Source organism: Oryza glaberrima, chromosome 5 (genome assembly GCF_000147395.1).
Source record: "Oryza glaberrima chromosome 5, OglaRS2, whole genome shotgun sequence".
Classification (NCBI taxonomy): Eukaryota; Viridiplantae; Streptophyta; class Magnoliopsida; order Poales; family Poaceae; genus Oryza; species Oryza glaberrima.
The window spans coordinates 21,659,137-21,682,752 of NC_068330.1; the positions used below are offsets into that span (position 1 = coordinate 21,659,137).

General features: G+C 43.3%; 3 protein-coding genes across 4 annotated transcripts; 1 reads left to right on the plus strand and 2 right to left on the minus strand.

Moving 5' to 3' along the window:
- The first annotated feature begins 10,891 nt into the window (after positions 1 to 10,891).
- Positions 10,892 to 13,635, plus strand: LOC127772941 (transcription factor bHLH68-like). 2 transcript variants are annotated; one of them, XM_052298938.1, is made up of 7 exons: positions 10,892 to 11,364; positions 11,487 to 11,826; positions 11,899 to 12,033; positions 12,212 to 12,277; positions 12,490 to 12,555; positions 12,711 to 12,767; positions 13,184 to 13,635. In XM_052298938.1, exons 1-7 carry the CDS (start codon positions 11,138 to 11,140, stop codon positions 13,334 to 13,336), a joined length of 1,044 nt encoding a protein of 347 aa, XP_052154898.1. In that variant the 5' UTR covers positions 10,892 to 11,137; the 3' UTR covers positions 13,337 to 13,635. The 2 variants fall into 2 exon arrangements, with proteins under 2 accessions (XP_052154898.1, XP_052154899.1); XM_052298939.1 differs by having other exon boundaries at positions 11,490 to 11,826.
- Positions 13,636 to 16,894: 3,259 nt separating this feature from the next.
- On the minus strand, positions 16,895 to 20,375 carry LOC127774735 (NAD(P)H dehydrogenase (quinone) FQR1-like). The gene is made up of 3 exons (XM_052301021.1): positions 20,224 to 20,375; positions 18,159 to 18,252; positions 16,895 to 17,594 (listed from the first exon to the last, which is right to left on the minus strand). The coding sequence occupies exons 1-3, from the start codon at positions 20,244 to 20,246 to the stop codon at positions 17,094 to 17,096; spliced, it is 618 nt and encodes a 205-aa protein (XP_052156981.1). The 5' UTR covers positions 20,247 to 20,375; the 3' UTR covers positions 16,895 to 17,093.
- Positions 20,376 to 21,955: 1,580 nt separating this feature from the next.
- LOC127774736 (cyclin-B1-5-like) lies at positions 21,956 to 23,428 on the minus strand. Its single transcript, XM_052301022.1, has 5 exons — positions 23,224 to 23,428; positions 22,938 to 23,058; positions 22,738 to 22,843; positions 22,420 to 22,642; positions 21,956 to 22,329 (listed from the first exon to the last, which is right to left on the minus strand). The coding sequence occupies exons 1-5, from the start codon at positions 23,342 to 23,344 to the stop codon at positions 22,310 to 22,312; spliced, it is 591 nt and encodes a 196-aa protein (XP_052156982.1). The 5' UTR covers positions 23,345 to 23,428; the 3' UTR covers positions 21,956 to 22,309.
- Positions 23,429 to 23,616: the final 188 nt, after the last annotated feature.

The window sequence follows — 23,616 nt, forward strand, 5'->3', positions numbered from 1 at the left end:
ACATATAATCACAATCAAATTGATTCTTTAGTTCCAATGTGTAAAAGTTACATTTGTCGTTGCATGTTTATGGAGTTATTTATCACATATTAATCTATCCTGTTAATTTTTTTTTATAACTGTTTACATGACATGCAAATAATGAGATGATGTTTTCTGGAGAGTTTTGAATAGTTTCCTAACAATTCACAGCTTGCTAGTACTACCCAGTACCCACGTCACAAACGTTTCGTCTTCGGCTGATTATAAGCCATACGATTATAAGACATACTAATTTGCGAGTAAATTATATTTATAGCTAGACCTTTGAAAAATAAACTAGTATAATAAAATGGCATTACATCGACTCCAAAATTTTAATTTTGGCATGCAACCATAGGATAGCTTGGCTAAATTGTCGTTATGTGGATCGAGCCGTGAAGGGATTAATTAAAGCAACTGCAGGTAGAATGAATCCGAAGACAATTAAGACAAGTGCTATAATGCTCCATATGCTGCTCCTAAAAGTGTCACATTGGATTGAATGATGAGGTGGAGGAGAGAAGTGAGGGGAGAGATGATGAGCCACCTCTAAATTAAGAGGCAACCTCCACACAAATTTCAATAATGGTGTGAGAATATTAGAGACATTGGTATTTGTGTACTAGAGGTGACATATTGTATGAGTTGTCTCTTAGTTCATAAATAAATAAATAATATAAATAAATAAATTTGGAGGTGGTAGTCCCATCTACCGTAGCACTTAGGCCTTAGGTGATCGATGATCGCACGTCCTAGGATTCATATCCGGATAATCAGGGCTACTGATTCAGGAGGGGTGGAAATCAAGAAAAAGCTGCAGGCTTTTGTGAGAAAGAGATGCATGCACGGGACGCAAGAGCAGACAGACATGCATGCCAGCCCCAACCACATGCCGCTTAGCTGCAGCATCAGGTGTTCATGTAACTCTTAATAATCGATCAGGTAATAGTTGAGCAATCACAGTGCTGTCAGTGCATGTCGCCCTGGTCATCAGGGATAAGGTAAGCTACGGTAAGATCATTAGCTCGGTGAAAATTGCAATTATATATCTACAGGCAAGACTCAAGAGGCAACAAGACTTGGCTAACTGCTAAACAAGTCTGTGTGAGAAGTACAATGCACAAGTCTGTATGAAAAGCAACGAAGCTTTGGTGAAGCCATCCCATGTGCCCATCCATGGCCTCGTCATCTACTCGCAAAAGTCGCAAAGCAGAAGCAAATTCATGGTCGTCAGATTATGCTAGAAATACATTATACATGTACTCATCCACAAAACAAGTGTCATTTGGAGGTGGATTTATCTGATTTAGAGGAGTGTAGTGTAGCCACGAAACCTTTTTCTTCCTTCCTGCTCATTCTGTCCAGACAGAGAAGAAACCAAAGCCGGCCAAACACAGAAAATGTTGGCAAGATATGATGCCTGCGTACAAGCTGATGTGATGCAGCATCTAATTGCAGGATCCTGCATTGAAACAGATGTCCATTTCAAAATTTTCGCATGCATCAGAGATATAAAACTTTACTTCGTTGTTAAGTCTAGCTTCCTCTGAAAAAAACTGAACTCTTACAGCAAGTTTATTGTAGTGCTTTCATAGAGATATATCAGTTCAATTCCTGCAGAAATGTGAAAAAAAAAATCACCTGAGGATTACATTACAAATTCAGTGTGAAGACTCGTAGTCAGTATGTAGTAACAGGCTCTAGGAATTGCGAGAGGGCAGGCAAGCCCGAGAAGCAATGCTGCATCTTTTGATGCAGCTTAGCTAGCTTGTTCCAATTGTTTACGACTTGTACTACAGCTACTCCAAATCTCCATCCCTTTTGCCGCGGCTCATGTCCCCCTTAACCCCGTCACTAAGACCCTAATCCTGCATTAAGATCGTAGGATAGTCACACTACTAATCCTGCTCTCAATCTCTCTTGTCTCCTAGCTACTACTACAGTGCTTGCTAAATGCTAAATATTCTGATGTTCACACTGATCTCTTATGATCCCAAGATGCGAGAAAACACATACGAATGTTGGGTTAGGTACTGCAACTTGGTCACTTAATTTAATTTACAGAAGTAAGTGGCTGATCGAGTTGGCTAAGTTGACTGACCAATTGATAGACAATTCCTCCTCCTGCAATCCCAGGAGGCCACTACTGATCACCAGCTAATCCAACAAAATATGGTTAATCGTATCCGGTGATCCTGTCGACTAGTCCAAGTAAGTGAAGATTGATTCAGGATTTCTGGGCCATCTGGTAATCGTATCAGACATTTAATTATGAGTTCCATATGTCATCAGTAAATTTAAAAAAAATCCGGCAAAATTAACAAAAGGGTAGTAAAGTGCAAACGCAACTCTGAATCATGCTGTCAATTGACGGAAAGTGCAGGGTACAGATGATCAGAGGTCGTTAACCCTCTAATAAATCATTTTTCTTGATTGCTAGCTGACAGATCCCGTCAATCAGTGCAACGGACTTGAGCACTCTCCGTATCTCTCCTTTTTCTCCCTCCACATCACAGCTAGAGAAGCTAAGATATGATTCAATTCTCCATGTCTTCATTAGCTTTAATTCTGACGGCCAATTAGCTTCTCATCCATGGTCAAAGGTTTGCTTTAGCACAAAAGCTCTAATTACTTTTGCTGCAACATCATGATGCTGCATGGCTATAGCAGCTTTCTAGCGAATCATCTCACTAGTACCTTTGCATCGACAGTGCCCAAGCAGGCAGCACTAGCAGAAACAACCCATGATCGATGGCCACTAATTTTACTGTCAAACCTGCAACGCAGAAACAGTATGTTAATTTGAAGTATAAGAGTTGTGTAGCAGCTGGGGACATTATGGATTCTGACAGTGATGGTATAGGAGTCGCTAAGCTGAACCGTGTGTATTCAGCGCGCGATGCGTTTTAACTACCACAAGTACAAGTCCGAAATAATTAAGTGTTGCATATGTACTGCGTATGTTGGCGCACGAGCGTGCACCCAACCAAACAGTAACGTGAATGTCGGGCTTGAATCCGGCGCGCACGGCCACGCGTGGAAAGCGACCGAGCCGTCGGCAGAGGGAGCACGGTCGCCGTCGTCCGGCCGGTCGTCGATCCATCATCCGCCACACCCGTGCGCCCGGTCGCCATCGTCGCTGCATGCTAATCGATTGATCGATCAATCGAACAGAAGATTAATTTAAGGGCCCCATAGTTAATCACTAGCCTTTTGCACTGCCGGCCACTTCGCCGGCGGTTGTGCAGTGTCGCCGGCCGTACATAGCGGCGGATCTGGCGAGTGGGTGGCGAGGTCAAGACTCAAAAAGTGTCCGGGTTCGATTGACGTCGTCACCGACTTGGAAAGTTTGGGGAATATTTACACTGTTGATATCCGGCAAAAATCTCGGCGGCGAGTGCTGTGCGCCACGATTTCCAGATCACCCCCAGCTTTCCGGCGGAAAGCCTGATACGACGACGCTAGCTCAGCAGCTAGAGTACATCTAGCTGGGTATAATGCGCGCAGCACATATAGCGGCCTAAAACACACTGCTCTCCCCCCCCCCCCCCCCCCCCCCCCCTTCTTCATCGCGTCGCGTCACTGAAAATAAAATGAAATAAAATCATCCTATAACCCCTAGCACGATCGTTGTTATTAATATCGTTCTTTTACGCGCACACCATAGTACGTTCGTTGCGCTACGCTACGTTACGTTTACGTACGCGTACTTGGTTGGGTAGGCCGCGTGTGGCAACAACGCGTCGTGCGCGCGGGGACGACGAGGGGTTGACAGGTGCCGGCACGGCGGGGGCGCACGGTTAAAGTACACAAGGCGACGACGCGATCACGTCGCGCCGGGGCGACATGTCGGGGACATTCCTTTAGGCCCGCGCCCACGCTTGCCCCCCCTCCCTCCCCTGCTTCGGCGTCACATGGCGCGCCCGGCTATTATTCCACCGTGAATAGCTAGCCAGCCAATCTCCCCCAGTACGGCGCGCGGGCGACTGTAGTGCGCGCGGGTCGCTCTCGGGACAGCGCCTTTCGAAAAGGCCGGCATGGATGGCAATATGGCATCTCCGCCTGTGGCCTCTCGACGTGCGCCGCTGCCCACCATCACCCGCGTTTCTGTCACTCTATTTCCATCCATCCATCCATTCATGCGTCCAGGAGCGGAGACAAGATTTCACTGAAAGTAGGACTGAGCTATGCTGTTTTAAAATTTTCACTGAGTTTCCATCTAAATTTTGATATTTTACCATTAAAATTCTTTGCCACGTGTGAAGCCTAAGCCCAAGCTGCCCCACAGCCACTGCATGCGTCGTCGATCTCCACGTCGCTACTGCTGCCGCTCTCTCGATCGATCGCCTGATTGGTCTCGGCGTACGTGGCGGTGCGTCGCCATGGGATGGGATGGGATGGGGCATCTGGTGACGACGTACGACCCGTGACTGGTGGTGCAAGGCCGGGTATTGTCGCGCGCCTCTCGATCTCGTCGTCGGCTCGAGCACCGGCCGTTCAGATTTTTCCGGTCGTGCGGCCGATCGATCGACAAAATTTGATCGAGCAGTGTACGTCTCGGCTGGATCCCACGACGACTCATCGTTGCAATTTGCTTTTTGCAATGCTTGCCATGCCGTTACCCTGTAACGTATTGCCAGGAGAAAATGATTGATGCAATGTAACGTGGCCGACCGGTGCAATAACGTCTGTATGTACTCACTATATACGCCCTCCGTTTTGAAATATTTTACATCGTTAACTTTTTAGCATAGCATATGTTTGACCGTTCGTCTTATTCAAAAAATTTTGTGAGATATGTAAAATTATATGCCTGCATAAAAATATATTTAACAATAAATCAAATGATAGGAAAAAAATTAATAATTACTTAAATTTTTTTAATAAGACGAACGGTTAAATATATGATAAAAATTTAACAGCATCAAACATTTTAAAACGGAGGGAGCATGTACTTCGATTCCTACCTGCTCGCGCGTACGTGGCGTTGCCGAGCAAGAGAGAAACACGGCACGATCTACGGACAGATCTGGACGACGCGACAAGTTGTGGTACAGAAGTGGGCAACCAGTAGGATACTGTCGTAATTAAGGAGTTTGGATAAGAACAGGAGAGTACTCAAAAGGTACACTATGCCTACTCAAAAGTGCAATATGCTAGTATCGTGTCTCAGGCTAGGAAAGCACCCTGGCCGTCCTTCAATTTTGAGGGCCCTGTGCAAAGTTAAAGAATAAAAAAATCAATCGACGATATAATATGAAAATAATTTATACTTCATAATATATTTCATAGCAATCTAGAATAGCCTAAAATGATAATATAAAATTAGGGATTACCAGATTAGAAATTACCATAAAGAATTAGGTCAGGGGCGCGGCAAGCGTCAGGCGACGACAGCGTTAGGCGGCACGACCGCACGAGAGAGAAAGGTAAGGCATCGTTTACTTCTCTCGTTCGTTGCGATTGGCGATTGGCAAGATCCGCAGTGCGAGGCGATTCAAGATTGCGAATCGGCACAGCTGCGCGAACCGGCAAAGGTGTAATCGAAGCCGAAACGACAAGAAAAATAACAGATTTTCGGACTAGTTAGACTACCAATTTACTTATTGAGTTGTATATCTAGTTTTCAAGTTTTGGGTGTAGGAAACCCTTGAAAATTGGGGGCCCTGTGCGGGGGCACTGGCTGCACGCCCCTAGCTAGGGACGGCCCTAGAAAGCACGCAAAATATGAATCATTAGTATCAATTAACTAAAAAATATGTATAATTTATTTTTATAAAAATACATTATTTAACCGTTCAAATAATGTGTCTATGAAAAACAAGAGAATACAAAGTGGGAAGAGAGACTGCCGAACAATCTTCTCCAACACACATAACTAGGACACACGGTAATATGAAAGATTTTGGATTTCGGACAATGCCCAGCATCGGTCGTCCGGGGGAGGTGGGAAAATCGGTCACTCCCCCTCCCCCCACGTGCGCACCTGTTTGGGCCCACCCACTTCTCCCTACCATTTTTCCACAAAAGATGTTTCACCTAGTGTAATTACAATGTTTCATTATTTATAGATCTAATGTTGCAGTGAATTAAAAAAAATTGCAACAAAAAACCCACATATTTTGGAAACTCTCTATTAAGGGAATTTGGTTTATTTTTTGTTCCACCAAAAATGTTTCACCTAATGTACTCACAATGTTTCACTATGTATAGATCTAATGTTGCAGTGAACGAAACATTCCATTGCAACAAAAAAAACTCACATTTTTGGAAACCCCCTATTAAGAGAATTTGGTTTATTTGTTGTTCCACCGAAAAATGTTTCACCTAGTGTACTCACGATGTTTCACTATATATAGATTTAATGCTGGAGTGAACTAAAACATTCTTTCGCTATTTGTTGAAACATTGTTTTTATACAAGGTGAAACAACATCCGATATAAACGAGTGAAATATTTTCGATCTACTTAGTGAAACAATTTCAATATACCTGGTGGAACATCGTGCCACATTTAAAAATAATTCAACGATAAGCTTTTCTTTCGTCGGAATATATCCATGCGTGGTCTTGTTTTGAAGATTTAATTGCAACGAATTTAATGGTGCAATCGGATCATGATTTGGATAAATAATTTAATAGAAAAATCAGTTTAAAATAGTTTTGCACGTAAATCGGACGCTGACGCCATGGTGACGTTAGTGCCCGATTTTAACCTCCTCCCATCGGACTCCCGAGCGGGAGTCACGTCCAAGATTTCTGTAACGAACAGTTACACGACTAATGACACGGCAAATTATCGGATCTTCGTGATGGGTAATCCATCTAGGCCTCATTTATTTGGGCCTCCATCTTCCGTCTGTGTGCAGGCTAATGAACGAGTGGGCTCAAGTCCCGGCTCAACTATTACGGGCCTCACATTGGTGGCAATCCCGTTCCAGGCCTCCGGCCCAACAAGAATTCTCCGAGAAGGCGAAAGTGTATAAACGCCGCTTGATCTTGTGGTTCTCCACGATAAGATTCAGGAGTCGCCACCGAAGGATCATCGTCGATAGCTCCGCGGCGGAAAGCCCAACGGCCTGCTTTGCGTGCTGCATGCAGCTGATATCCCAACGAAGGAGAATCCACATGGAAAAGATTTCAGCTTCGAGATGAATTCGCTTCCAGATTGGTTGATCAGGATGAGCAAGCTCCTGTGCAATTTCTGAACAAGTAAACCGTTAAAACAATGTTTTCTTCATACTGCTCTGGGTGTTATTTCAGTGTATGATCTCACCCTGGAAAAGACCGATTATGCTCGTCTCTGAATGAAGAACAGAGTGTATTTCAGCATCGATCTCTGAATGCGTGGTTAGCATTTGTCAACGTCTGGGTCCGATCACTCGCAGCTGAGTTCATCGAGGTGTTGACAACGCTTGAGTTTAATGAAAATGAAGACTAAATATGGGCACGTAAAATGGTAATAAAATCATTAGCACATAATTAATTGAGTTTAATTATTTTAAACTTGAAAAATGAGTTTAATCAAGTTTCGTTCAAATACATTATTTATCAGTTTAAAAAATGTGCTAACAAAAAATAATAAAATCTATATTTTAATTAGAAAATGATCGAAGCCTGATCGAGTAACCGACCACAAAACATGGTCCATTAATTCTCTTGCGTATCCAGGACACCAGAATTTCATAACTTTGGTAAGAAAAGAAATGGAGGACAGTTAAGGCCAAATCTCTTTCCGGGAGTGGCAGTCGTGCTCTGATTGCATTCTTGCTGAATGCTGATGATCATTGACCTAGCAAATTAGTGTATAGCTTTCTGCTAGCTTTTACTTTGACAAAGGAAACATCCAGCTTTTGTTCGTCTCCTGCTACATATTGGTTAGGAAATATCTTGCTCTGGCACAGCATGATTCTGAGATGAATGGTTCATAGACATGGTGTTCGCTGGAACCAGATTTCCAGATATAATTCGTGAGTCAATTAATTAGGCTCAAAGGTACGTATGCTAATATAATGGGCAAAATGCCCTGTCCTAGACAACAAAATCCTCAGAAAAGAACAATTATAAATAATTAAGCGATTGCATCAGGGAAGGAGACCGACTGATTTTTAACTTAAGACAGGTCTCTTTCGTGGACTATATCTTTATAAGAGATAGGACACGTGCAACAGTACAAAACTGTTGTCATAATAATGGAGTACTAAACAGTACCAACTACTGACAGACATTCTGAACAATTTTTCTTGTGCTTTACCTCGTGTCGACATTCTCTTCTTATTAGTTTAGATGTACTAATACTAGCACGCAACGTCTACTACCAGTTTCAGTCCCTTAATCTGGATGATTGTTTAATTGTTAGCTCTCACCATTTGAAGGTATGCGTGTCTTTGAATTCGTTGAAAATGTACTGAAGTATGAACCAAACCAGGCTTTCCTCATGGCAGTTGCGTCCTACTCGTAACTAACCCTGTCTGTTTCATTCTGCCATGCATGCATATCCTTTAATTAGCCTTCTTCTTCGACAAGGGATAATCTTCTAGCTGCGTCATGACGCCAAAAAGGAGATTTAGTTGCATACCTGCATGCTAGCTTCTCAAGCAGTTTTCCCTGGGCAGTTGGCGACTCTGAGGCTCTGACCTTGCAACGGCATATATTCAGAATTGATAAATGTACATGATCCAGTTCATACTTTATACAAGAGGCGGTTGTGAAATCAATGTTTTAATTAAAGTTTAGTGACGATCAATTATCAAAGGTGCTGAATAAGTGATTAAGTTTATATCTGTGAACTGCCTTGTAATGGCAGTCAGACCGCGGATCGGCCAGGCGGTGATTTGCAGGTGCTGCCGGTTGGACCATAGGCAAAATGGTGGTCGAACCGGTCGGCCAACGGTTCGTTCGGCAGACTCTATCTCGGAGTTAGTTTCGGGTTTTTTTTTTTTTACGGTATTACTTTGGTCGGACCGACGACCTTAAGACAGTTGACGGATACGTTTATTTCGTGAAAAGAGTTTGATTTTTGACGTTTCTACTCTTCAGTCTCTCTATAGTAAGCTTGGTTCTTATATTCGATTCTACGGAGCGGCGATGGTGCGTGCTGCGTGCGTTCGTCCACGGCAGCTAGCTAGCCGGGCGGTGCAGCGGCAGGAGGGGGTGATGGGCTCGCCGGTACTGGCGAGATAGATGGAGTAGTGGACGGGTGGTGCTGCCGGCGGCGACGGTCGCTTTCGGGGCCTTTGACTGAATGCAACCGGAAATGTGGTCGGCCCGGCCAGCCGGACCCAAAGGCGGGCGCGTGCGATGACCCGGCCCCACGGAATCGATCGTCGATCGTCCACGCACGCGCGACGTCACTGCAACTCTCTGCAGGCTAGCTGCAGCACAGTGTATATATACTCCCTCCGTCCGTGTCTAACATTTGACTGTCCGTCTTATTTAAAAAAATTATGAAAAATTTTAAAAATATAAGTCATGCATATTATATTATTTATGTTTTATCATCTAACAATAATGAAAATACTAATCATAAAAAAATTTCATATAAGATAGACGGTCAAACGTTAGACACGAAAACCCAAGAATTGAGTTTTTTTAGACGGAGGGAGTATGTAATTAATTTCCTTAAGAATTTTCGCGTGTATTTTGAGTCTGTGAATTCACGGTTAATGTTGAGTAGAAGATAACTAATGTGATGTTTATCGACAGACTAGATAACGAAAGCTAGCTAGCTGATAGCCTGCTTATTAGTACCTGGACATAACTAATCGCCATTGCTTTACACTTAAAGAAACCCTGCAGCGCACACATCCTACTTTGCTTGCTCGCAAACAATACAATAACTCCAATGATCAGCACCTTGATAGTTGCTTGATCCTGGCAACTAGAATAATAGAAGTTCTTCGGAGGCAGCAGCCAGCTATGCATTATATTCTAGCTTGGACAGTACAGAGTTACAGGTCCTTTTTGTTGTGTTACAGAATTATTATAATCATGTGATGCCGAAAGAAAAATGGAAAGTGAGGCAGATGGAACCCCATGTTTCTTGTGGCCCAAACCTCTTACTTTGCGCTGTACTACCCTGAAGACAAGTGCCTAAAATTGTGGACTTAAATAGCATGCATCTCCACTTTTCAGAATTATAGAATAATCAACCAAAATAAATTGAGCAACTTGGTAGCTACTACAAAATAATTGTGGACCAGATCATTTTCGTCCGTTCGAAACTAATTCTACCATCTACCATCTTCGAAAGAAGGTACGCTGAAGGGTATCACAAATCATATTCTAAGATTTTTAGTGCATCATCAAACAGTATCGTCTCTAGAATCATGAACAAAAAACCCCCTCATTTCTCTATCAGAGCACAGCAGTGAACATGGCCACGGCCGGTGCTTGCGGTTTGACTACTGAACGATGTACAACCGCGTTACTGTATGCCTACAAGACTTGTTGATTTTCTAGTCCAATCAACACAAAAAGTGAGGCCTTGGCAACCATGAAAATACTTCTTATTAGGCCTTGTTTAGTTCCCAAAAACATCACATCGAATCTTCAAACACATGTATAGAGTATTAAATATAGATAAATTTGAAAACTAATTGCACAGTTAGGGAGAAATCATGAGACAAATCTTTTGAGCCTAATTAGTCCATGATTAGCCGTAAGTGCTACAGTAACCCACATGTACTAATGACGGATTAATTAGGCTCAAAAGATTCGTCTCGCGGTTTCCAGATGAGTTATGAAATTAGTTTTTTTATTCGTGTCCGAAAATCTCTTCCGACATCTGGTCAAACGTCCAATGTGACACTCAAAAATTGCGAACTAAACAAGCCCTTAGCTATACCCCCATCAAAAGGTCAGAACTCACACAAAGTCAGAAGTACTCCTTCTTCCCCCCCAAGTCCACTAGCTCTCCACTCATCGTCACACGTTTTCGTACGTTACACCACTGATCGATCAATCGCTCATCACCCGATCGATCGATCGATATATTCTGGCAAATCTGTATATAGATCGAGCCTCTTATTCTGCTTCTTCAGGTAAGTCGGCGTCGAGCTGATTTGTTAACGGGTAGGACGACGTCAAGAGCGGTAGCTCGAGCTCCGTTCGCAGCCATGGCGGATGAGCATGAGTGGTGGAATAGCCCTTGCTCTGCGCGCACCGGCGACGACGAAGCCGCGTGCTCGACGGTGGACGCCGATGAGTCAGCGGTTGGGAGTACTCCGATGAGCTTCGGCCATGGCGGCCAGCCTGCTAGTTTATCTGACGCCGCCGCCTCCTCGTCGTCGTCATCGTTCCTTCTTGCCGGACAACACATGGATTATTGGACGCAGGACTTCATGTGAGTAGATCGAGCTAATCAAGATCCAGAGAGAATTAATTAATCGAGCTACCTAGCTAGGCATAGGAGTATATTGATTTTTTGAGTTTAATTACCTTGCGCATGGCGTGGCTGATGGCTAGCAGGGGAGGTAGAGCAGCGGCAGCGGCCACCGCGAGCTTCGACACGCTGCTCCAGCTCCAGCTCCAAGGCGGCGACGCGGCGAGCCGCCGCTTGCTGCTCGGCGACCACGCCGCAGCGCCGCCGCGTCACCTCGTCGCGCCAGGGGCGCCCTACGGCGGCGGCGGCGGCGGTGATGACACGGCGGCGCCGCCGCGAGGCTTGTCACCGACACCGTACGAGGCGGCCGACAACCTGCAGCAGCAGCAATCGTTCCCCGGCGGCCACCACGTCGTCGTAGGCTCGTCGTCGGGGCTCTTCCGGCCGGCGACGACGGCGCCGCCGCCGCAGTTTCTCTTGCAGGCGTGACAATGATCTTAGTTATTAGTATCTACTTAGCTAGGGTTTCTTCTAAATTGGTCTCTGATGGTGCAGTCCAACACGGATCGCCTCCATGATCATCATCAGGACGCCGGCTCGCCGTCGCCGGCGACGAGAAGCTCTCCTGGCTCGCCGGCGGCAGCGAAGAAACCACGGATCGAGGCGCCGTCGCCGATGCCGACTTTCAAGGTGCGTGAGCTAGTGAACACTGAACAAGAATCGATCAATCGCCACATTTTTTCTTTAGTTTTTCGTTGCTCCATCATTTCCAGCTCGATCGATCGGTCTCACACAAATCGATCGATTGCATTATGATGGCTTTTGGATTTGGTTTTGATTATATTCTCCCTGCGCGCGCATGCTGCAGGTGAGGAAAGAGAAGCTCGGGGACAGAATCACTGCGCTCCAGCAACTCGTCTCGCCTTTTGGAAAGGTTAGTACAAATATATTTGCCCTCTTTTTTTTCTGAATTTCTTCTACTTTTTCTGCATTACCAGCAGTTTTATTTTAGCTGCACAAGCTTTACCAGTAGTTGTTTGATGATCACTTCCTATTTCACTCTCTAGTTGTTTGAATATTTCGTAGTTGATCAATTATTAATGTATATATCCTTTTCAATTCGATCGATCAAACTGCGATTTCTAGACGGATACCGCATCGGTTCTTCACGAGGCCATCGAATACATCAAGTTCCTTCATGATCAAGTTGCCGTAAGTACTACCCTGCAGAGCCTATATATAAGCAAACCCTGATCAAATCTCTGAAGAAATTCTTGGACAATTATTCACAGACAGAACTAGTTAATTAATTTTGTCATGATTCACATAGCCATTAATTGATTGGACTCGATTGTACCTGCATGCAGTCTCTGAGCTCACCGTACCTGAGGTGTGGGCGCCCCGTGCAGCTACAACACCAACAGGTATATCTTGAAGAGTTTAACCATCATTGTTCTAGTTAATTAACCTTAAGTCTCTACTGTAGTAGAAGTAATCTTGACCGTTTATTTCTAATCCAACAGACCATATCAACTACTCGAAATAGAATTATTTTTTCTACTGTAATATATATTGAGATTACTTCTAGCGTGATAATATAGGTAGCAGACTAGTATCAATAGAGAGCAGGAGCACCAAAAAGGCCATATTTTTTAAAACCTTTATGGTACTCTATACCGGTAGTATTCTACTATCGATATTATCACAAGGTGATCTTTGATTTATGATGAGTTCCATTGCTAGTGTGTGTGTATATACCTATCATTAGTGAGCATTGTAAAACACCTCAATTTTTTCTTGATTTTGCACCATACATCACCTGGATTTTTCTCATGAACAGGGTTCCCATAAGGTGAATGGTAACTGTGAGGGGAAGCAGCTGGACTTGCGCAGCCGAGGCTTGTGCCTTGTTCCGGTTGCGAGCACTTATACTGTGGCCAGTGAGACTGCGACAGAGTTTTGGCACCCTACCTTTGGAGGCACATTTCGGTAGTAATTAACTAGCTAGATACTAACTGTGGCCATGACAGTGGGAGATCTAGGAAATTTTTAGAGCCCAGCTTAGCTGATGAATTAACCCAACTACTACAGTGGTGCACATGCATGGTGCAATGTGTCAGCTGCTCTCTCTTGCATGCATATGGTGAGCTCTAGCAGTTGCCACAGGATCATTTGGTCTAGTTGTTAACAGTCGCTTGAGATATATCAAATATTTTTTTATGTGAGAGATATATCATATATTTATATGTTGCTACATAATAACTAGAGGTACCAATGGGAGAGTTTAAGGTACCACAGGTGTCACAAGCTAGCTAACATTAGAAATTTTGCACGGTATATATGCTTTGTGGTACCTCCTCACAAGGACCATAAAAATCCTCTCCACACTCACAAATTCCTTGTATGTAGTTCTAATTGGGCAATGTATATATATATGTACCTATCAAGCATCAATTCATGATAGTTAAAAACATGACAGGTGCATATATATATTGAATTGAAATATGAGAGCAAAAAAGGGCTTGGGTGTGATCAGTATGAATGTTTATGCATGGAATATGCATGTGCAGATATTGCACTAAAGAAAAATTCAGAAGCAAGACCTAGCTAGCTAGTAGGTGAGTTTCCAAAAACAGGTTAACATGAATGGGTATATTTGTTGGGACAGGTAGAAAAGGGGATGAAATATATGATACTTATATAAGAACTTTCCAAGGAATAATGCTATGGTCAATATTATATATATTGATGACATGTTGGGGTGGGAGGGGAACAACAACTGCTAAAATTTGGAAAGAAAAGCTAGGTGACAGAGTCTTAATTAGATGCATGATGAACAGTTGGTTCATGTCTATCAACCATGCATATTATTGCATTGCCTATATATGATCTTGGAGTAGTAGAAGTCACTGTACATGCCTCTTGTTACCGTCTGAAAAATTGTCGGTGTTCGTGTAACATCGTAGCAAGCATGCGTACTCGATCTCTAGCAAATCAGCTGTTAGCTAGGTATTCCACGATTGGCACTGTCTCCTAATTACTCCAGTTAATTGATATGCTACCTGATCTTTTATTCCCCTTGTTGTAAGATACTCCCTTCGTCTCATTTTAATTAAATACAGTTGTGAATTTCTATGTCCAATATTTATCCGTTCGTTTTATTTAAAAAATTTATGAAAGAATTAAAAAAACAAGTCACACATAAAATAATATTCACATTTTATCATCTAATAAAAAAAAGTTCTAAATGGACGGTCAAATATTTGACATAAAAACCCATAGCTGTACTTAAAATGATACGTTGCGGGGATATATACATTATCCTTTAATTTCTTGCAACGAATCAAAGTTGATAAACATCCCAGAGACAACATTGCGATCAGGAATTTATGTGCAGATTAATTACAAGGTTAAACCGAAACAGACACAATCGATGCGTGTGCTAGATGAGTAGCTGTTGATTGGGGCAGGCTTTCCCTTTCCCTCCTGTGTGATCGACTGATCGTGTGGGCACATACACTGACTTACAAGCTACGCGGTTTTGATCAAGCGCGACAGAGATAGATGTGACCCTGTTATCTATGTGAAATAAGTGGATCGATAAGACGTTAATATTAGGGAAGGAATATCAAATAATTAGAAAATGTGAGGCTTCGAATCCAGATCATCTAGTCCACCACCTTATGAAACTAGCCGGAGGATCCCTGGGTGTTTCTCAAGCAAATCGATGAGTACATATTTGGATAAAATTTTGCTAAATTTGAATATATTTTGTCACTATAATATATATTTTTTCGGCAGAGAGAACCCTCTCCAGTAATCCCAAAACTTAGGAAAATTTGATCTCAAATTATTAAGCCTGCGTGTACTAGCTCATTATCCAAGGATATGTTCGTGATGAAGAGCTATTTCCACATCAATCAGGATCAGCTTGTAAATTAGAAAGCGTATAATTATGGAACACCGCAGATTGCTTGGCATTATCTGTGCTGTTAAAATGCATCTCTGAATCTAATTCTGTGTCTGCCTTGGGTTTATTTTTCAGAATTTGCAAAATGCTTGTGTATCTTTTTTAGATTAAGAGAGGCGACAAAATTAATAAGTTCCAGTTACAAGCTCTACCAGCTGCAAGCAGCCGGCGTCATTGAGTTGGAATAACGCTGAGACCCTGTAGAATTGTTGCAAACTTGCTGTGCATGGCATATGAGCAGAACATGCCAAACCTTTTTCTGCATTTCTTGGTGCCGGCTCGGTGTATTCCCCTGCAGAGTGATTTAGGGGGCGTAAACTTAACCTTTGACCATGCGAGCTACGGTTGAATTTGTCCTTTTTGTTGCAACAATATGTAAAATTAAATTTGACCTTGTATTTTGTTAAGTGATATGTATCACATATAATCTATCTTGTTATTTTTCTAAAAGAAAAGTTTTAACCGTTTGAGTGACATGAAAATAACAGTGAGGCTGCAGAACCTCCTTTTCAATTTCCTGGCTTGTGTTACGCAGTAGCTATCAGTATAGGCCGCAACACTTTGGGCCGTAAAGCTACGGGTTGGGCATTTGGGCTCAGAAATGTTCAGGATGCAGTTAGGCCTAGATGGGCCTGTGATCACAACGCCCAAACCATCATCAAACCACCGTGAAAGAGAAAAAAAAAATGCAGATTCCAAGAAAACTACAGGATATGTGAATTTCATTTTGCTATCCATCTCCCGTGTGATTTTTTTGCTGGCATTTGACACTTTTTTGGCCTCCATGCAGCTTGCGATGCGAGCGGCAATTTGCAAGGTCGACGTTCCATGCAGCTCGCCGGCCGGCTGGCACGTCGGCCTGTGTTACCTAGCTACCCCGCGCGCGCGTGATGATGGAGAAGCACGGTGCCAAGGTGGCCTCTGATTGAGCTGGCCGCCGGCAGTACGGCCACTCTCATCCTCGTCGTCGTGGTGAAATATAAAGGTATAGTAGTATATAACTAAAATTATATTTGTAAATTTAGTTGATATAGCATGTAAGTACACTGTAATTTTAATAAAAATAATGTGTAAGTAAATATATATTTGTTAGTTTCTTTAAAATATAAAATTACAATCATATATAACTAAAATTATATTTATAAATTCAGTTGATATGGCATCTAAGTGCACAGTAATTTTGATAAAAATAATGTGTAAGTAAATATATATTTTTTATTTTCTTTAAAATATAAAATTACAGTCATATATAACTAAAATTACATTTGTAAATTCAGTTGATATGATATGTAAGTGCCCTGTAATTTTGATAAAAATGATGTGTAAGTAAATACATATTTATTATTTTCTTTAAAATATAAAATTACAGTCCTATATAACTAAAATTACATTTGTAAATTCAGTTGATAAGGCACGTAAGTGCACTATAATTTTGATAAAAATAATGTGTAAGTAAATATGTATTTGTTATATTCTTTTGTAGTCCGTTGGATGTAAATTTAAGAGTAGAAAAAATCTGGGTGATTTTTGTTAGAAATCCCCCGACAAATGGATAGACAGTCCCTGTGAATATAGATTATATGATGGTATAATATCGATGGGAGTGCACAATCAACTTAACAAGTTTATACAAGCACAGTACGTAGAATCAAACCCACAACCAAATCCAACCAAATCTTTGTGTAACGAATCGGTAAAGATTAATTCCGGCATATGAACACGGATCAAATCAGCACAGGCAGCCAATGCGAATGATCTCTGTAACAATTCTGTATATGATTCAGGCGGAGGAGGCGCCCTTGAGCTTCTTGGCGATGCCAGCGAAGTACTTGCCCTGGTGGAAGGCGTGCTCCAGCTCCGCCTCCGACGGCCACCTCGACCCGTCGCCGGCGAACGTGCCGGCGCCGTACGGGCTGCCGCCGTGCACCGCCGCCATGTCGAACATCTTGGCGCCGAACGTGTAGCCGACCGGGACGAACACCATGCCGTGGTGCGCCAGCTGCGTCACCGCCGTGAGCGGCGTCGTCTCCTGGCCGCCGCCCTGGGTGCCGGTGCTGAAGAAGACGCCCGCGGGCTTGCCGGCGAGGCTCTGCTCGCGCCACAGGCCGCCGGTGGCGTCGAAGAACGCCTTCATCTGCGCCGCCATCATGCCGAACCTCGTCGGGAACCCGAACAGGACGCCGTCGGCCTCCGCGAGCTCCTGCGGCGCGATCACCGGCGCGTCGCTCCTCGGCGGCGCGCCCATCTTGCCCAGCACCTCCTCTGAGAGGGTTTCAGGGACCTTCTCACACAGTAAGCAAGAGATGTAGATTGTGATTATTTTCTTTTTTTTTTTGGGTACGGATCGGAGCAAACATCAAGAAGAACATACCATCGTTACCATCTCCACAGTTTTAAAATGTATAACGTTGTTAACTTCTGGACATGATATTTGATCATTTATTTTATTAAAAAAAATTAAGTATAATTTATTTTGTTGTAACTTATTTTATTATTAAAGTTACTTTAAGCATGATTTATATTTTCACATTAGGATTCCGAAAATACCAGGTCATATTTGCAATAAATTTTTTAATAAAACGAATAATCAAATATCAAATTAAAAGTCAACAGCATTATACATTTAAAAATATATACAGTAGCATAATAGTTCTTGGCTGATCCTTTTTTTTTTTTTTTTGAAATAAGAGGTAGTTCTTGGATGATCAATTTTTCAGGAAAAAAAAAGTTGAATGATTCTGAATCCTGACGACCATAACAGTGATGGATTACATTGCGATATCGTCGTCAGCTGAGCATTGTTCAGTACAAAAATGAAGTTTGACACTTGAGAGTTGAAACTGACCTGCCATATTTTAACTTCCACGCCTTCGACAGATGAAGCACCTTTCTTGATCTCCTCAGCTAGTTTGGCGACATGACCATACATAGAGTAATACCTGTTGAAAATTCATTAGTTTTAGAATGCTTTTGTATTGTCACTAGAAAAGCACTAACACAAATAATCAGGGAAATAATTACAACATGGTCTAAATTGTATTAGGCAGAAATGAACAAAGGATAAAAGCTATCTCCACAGATATTCAACTACTTCAGTTGTGAACTTAGCATATGCATGTCAGCAGGTTCATCAGTGAAGTGGTAAGTGACTTTGCTGCAACCAATCAGGTGAAAACAGAATAACCAAATGTAGGCTTGCATCAGAAAAAGAATAATCATATGCATCAATAAGTAAGCTTGATAATGAGGTTAAAATTTTGCTAAATGATTTGATGTCAAGTGCTAAATGGGTGTAAAGGTGTGTTAAAATTGCCAAAGTGCTCCCCATCTTTTATTTAAAGGCTTCTAGATGGTCACTTTTCGGTAGTTGGACAATACCATTCTGCCAGCAAAATTTAGATAATATATATTAGAATATATGTTAGACAACTGTAGGGTGGTTATCTCTCTTCTTAAGCTTAGATGTGACTTAAACGATAAAGATGTGACGTCCATTGTCAGATAAATTTGTTTGCCAATAGCAGGTTCATTGCTCAAAATACTGAACAGTCAAGATATTCTTGAGGACACTAGCAATTTGTGCTTATCAAGAGTGACATCCTATCAACTAACATCCATGAAAAATTATCATTCTTTCAAGAATCAAGACCAACCGTATTTTTTTTCTCAAACATAAATTAGCCAAGTAAACATTTGATAAATTACCTGTTCATGCTGTCTGGATATTGATAACACATTTGTTAGTCTTATGCAACGAATTAGCTTGTTCAGAACAAACATCATTATAAGAAAAGTAAAGGTCCATGTCGTTGGTGTGACACTGGAAGCAACAATAGCTAGCAAACATGCATGTCCAATACATGACACAGTGAAGCTGTAGTGGGAAATCCACATTAACAAAAGGCACCAGTAGAAATCATAGTTTCCAGAAAGAAAGTTTAATCAACTAAAACATACTTTATTTTTTAAAACAAAAACCTACAGATTAATTTTGGCAGGATAAAATGGAAGAACTACAATTTACTGGTAAGCTGTAACTTCAGGCCGTTTTCAGTTTTCACCACAGTTTTCGCTTCATTTGCAAGTTTCATACTCTTCTCAAAATTAGAACAAATTGCTTTAAATTGTATTACTCTAAAACTTACAAGTTTTCATTGCCAAATGGCCAAATTGCTCTTTCCTTAGCAATTTAAGCAGTAAGCACCATGTGTAACCATCACTAGTCTGTCCTTAATACCCGGAGGGGACAGGGGAGTTGGTGAAGATGCCCTATATTCGTATTATTCTCTTTCCAAACGCAACTGAACATGTGACGGTAGCCTAAGCAACTGCAATTTGAACTTAAACCTACTCGTAACTGTAAACACCATGAAATTGTACAAAACTATTGCAAAACTACTTGCAAAGTTGCCGATGTAGGAAAGGTTTCAGGTAAATTGAACAGCGACACAACTAGTGCAGGATCAGCTGCCACCACTGTCTGGGTTGGCCCCATCGCAGCATCAGTTTCATCAAGAACTAAACCCACTACCTTGATTGATCCCAACTAACAATTAATCATGCAAAGGTTCTCTTTTGCGTGTCCAAATCATCCCCCACTTCTGGTCCTAGAAACAGACGCGGTGATCAAAGCTAAAAACATTTCCAGATCGCAACAAAATTAACACTGGAATAGTGGAATGGTTTCTCTGAAATGTCTGAACTGTTCTTGCCAGGTTACAAGCTACCTCATTTTCCTAAAGACCTTAACACAAATTCAGAACCGCGTGTGACAACAAGTAATATCAAGAACTGAACTTTTTTAGGACGCAGAAACAAGAACAGGGCAGGGTGCAAATGTAACAGGAGATAAATAAAAATATATCAGTTCCAAGAACTGAAAGCGGGGTGCAAGGTGTGTGGATGCTTACACGACGTAGACCTTGACCGCCATTGGAGACGAGGTGGTGGAGCTCGAGCTCGGTCGGTCCACGGATCTTAGATCTGGGAGGAGGAAGAACACGGTGGGAGTTTGTTTACTGAGCACGAGGAGGGCAAATCGAGCAGGAGAGGACGAGAGTACTTATAGACCCGGGCTTGCATTGCAGGCTTCAACTTCGGTTTGACTTTGACCTGACAAGGCCCAAGGGTGGTAGCCAAGCTAGCTGGTTCGCCACGTGGCGCTCATCCGGGCCTCCTTGATTTTATTCTCCGGCCAAGAATCAACGGCCCAGATTTATCCAACACATCGCTGCTGCTTCTGGGCTCTCGGTTGCTTCAGAAATTCAGAATTCGGAGATAGAATAATCGAAGCGTTTGTCAGCGATGAGAATCACGTACACTGAACAAATATTCTGTACAACTGCTTTGGTAGTTGGCACTTGGCAGAAGATCTCGATTAAGATTATGAACTCTTTCTTTTCAAAAAAAAAAAGATTATGAACTCTGATTTGCTTCCATCTCGTTGTCGCCACCAACTCTGATTGGCACTGGTGTTGCCTTGGATGCCGCCAGAAGGATTTCATCCTCTCCAAGGATGAATTAGCTGCATTTCCAGATTCCAAGTTTCCAACCACCAAGCAATAGCAACTAGTCTGTATCATAGAAAAATTTCGTCAGAAATTAATTAGGGCAATAGATGATCAGTTTATAGGTAAAGCTGAGCGTCTCCCCTCTCTCTCGCCTTCTTGCATCTGTTTAGAAGAAAATGTCGTCAGGAATTCAGTATCCTACTATCATCAGATTGGTGAATATCTCACCATTTTATTTACCTTAATGACTGCAACTTCAGACAACAACATTATGTTCTGAAATGTCACCTTTTGATCTGGAGATGAACTACCTGGCAACACAGATTAGACAAGATTTTTTATCTTTTGTTTTGTGGGGAAGACAAGATTTTTATCTGCAAGGCTCTCTGCATCATTGTAGGATGGATCAGGCGTGCACACAGACCGGAAAGCTCATTTCCTTTCACCTGCGAGACAGCCAGAGCACACACATAATCCCCATTCACCAAACATAATCTTCGTTGTAAAGCAAGCAGATTAATGATGGTGTGCTCGAGGCAACGATGAACTCGTAGTACGTGCCTCTGACGGATTGGCGCCATGCTCTGTGTACATGTTACTTGTCGAACACTTGACACTGTCTGTCTGATTGACTGACTGTCGGTTCTGAAAAAAATGACTTTAAACCGAACAAAATATTTGGTTTCTTTCAAGCTGGGTTGTCTCACAATCATGCGTGCTAGCTCCAAGAAAATGATACGGTATGATCGATCTAGGGGGTGTTTGGGAACAAGGATTAAAGTTTAGCCCATCTCTCAAAACCATAAGTCCCTAAGGGAAGCACTTATATTTTGGTGAGATAGACTAAAGTTTAGTCCCTCCTTCCTAAACACCCCCTAATAGCTAGCCAGCTCGTGACATTGTCATCTCAATCCAGCTGCAACTGCATGTAGTACTGTAGTAATCATGGCTTCTACTGTACAACTTCCACAGCTCTGATGTCTGAACTTGCACTACATGCATCCATGATTCACTCGCCCATGTCAGGGCAGAGTAGAAACAAGAAAACATGTCACTGTGCAACCAGCAAGCTGAATTTCAAGCAGCAGCAGATTCTGATTTCCAATCGGTCAGAAAAAGAAGCCCAGTCCAGTAAGGAATAAGTTCATCTGAGGTCCCTTAATTTTAGACCGAATCCGATTTTCGTCCTTAAACCCCAAAACCAGATACAACCGGTCCCCGAACTGTCAAAACCGGTGCAAACGAGGTCCCTCAGCGGTTTTGAAAGCGGTTTTGGCTGACGTTACGCCTAAATGGCTGGTTTGACTAGGTCTCCGTCCCACGTGGCATTGACGTGGCGATGATGTGGCAATTATATCTCGGAAAAATAATAAAAAACATGGGCCCACATGTCAGCCAAAAATAATAATCTAAAAATGGTGGGGCCCACATGTCATCTGGTTGTCGCCGTCGAGCTTGTCGATGTCCTCGACGACTTCTTTTGGCTTCAGTAATGCCACACGCGTGCTGCCATTAATAACATCAAATTCAGATTCAGCTACAATGCGATTATGCTGAAATAAGCAGGCAAGCACAGGTGTTTGATCGATCACTCACCTTGGAACGAGCAGTAAGCACAGTTGTTAAGCGTGTTCACGACCTTCTTCCTGGAGTACTTGTGGGCTGAACCGCCGCCGCTGCCGCTGCTGCCGGCGCCCTCCGACTCCGAAGGCTTCTTGTTCTCGTTGACGCCGGCGCCGGTGCTGGCCTTGGCGGCATTCTCCAGACGGGGTACGACCTTCTTGGCCGGCTTCGGAGCTGGTTCCTTCCTGACCGGGATCTGCACGACAATTTGATAGCAAAATCAAAATTGGGGATCAAATCAAACACTCTGAATTCGCAAGAAGAACACGAGGAACGGAAGGGGTGTCTCACCCGTACCTTGTTCGCCCCAACGGCGTTCTCCTGAGCTTTCTTTAGAAGCTGGGCGCCGAAGCTCCTGGTGATGGGGCGATTGATCCCCTCCGGCAGCTGGATCTTGCTGTTGCAAGAAGAATACGAGGTTTCAGAGAGGGAAACGGGAGGAAGAACGAATCGGGAAAGGTTCGCGATGATGATGTCGTGCTGCTCCTTACCCGTCGACCACATGGGCGTTCAGGACGTTGCCGATATCACCGAGGGCTTGCCTGTTTCTCGAACCAGGTCGGCCGGCGGCGGCGGTAGCGGCCTTCTGCTTCCCCGTTGCGACAGCAGCACCTGCCCATTCGCCGGAGCAGAAAATTAGCAACAGGGGTTGCGTTTACACGGGGACAAATCGAAACAAGCAGATCAAGAAAACCGAATCAAACAGGAAGGGCAGCGTCAAAATCTCTTCTTTGATGCATGAATCGGGCAAGAAAGGCTCAGAAACTCGGCGGCGACCTCCTCCTCCTCCGGCCACCTCCGCCGCCCGCGCCCTGCCGCCGCCGCCTCTCCGCCCGCCCCTCCGCTCCTCGTGGATCCCTTCGCCCACGGCCTGCCGCAGCCGCCGCTCCGCCGGCATGCTTCGGCCGCCGTCGTCGTCGGCATGCAGCGGCGTGACGAGGAAGAAGAGGGAGAGCCGAGTGGGGAGAGGGAGATGACATGTGGGGCCCACGTGGGCCCCACCATATTTATTTTTTGTGTAGCTTGCATGTGGGCCCACGGACCCATGATTTTTATTATTTTTTCGAGATATTATTGCCACGTCAATACCATGTAGGATGGAGACCTAGTCAAACCAGTCACATAGGCGCCACATCAGCCAAAACCGCCTTCAAAACCGCTGAGGGACCT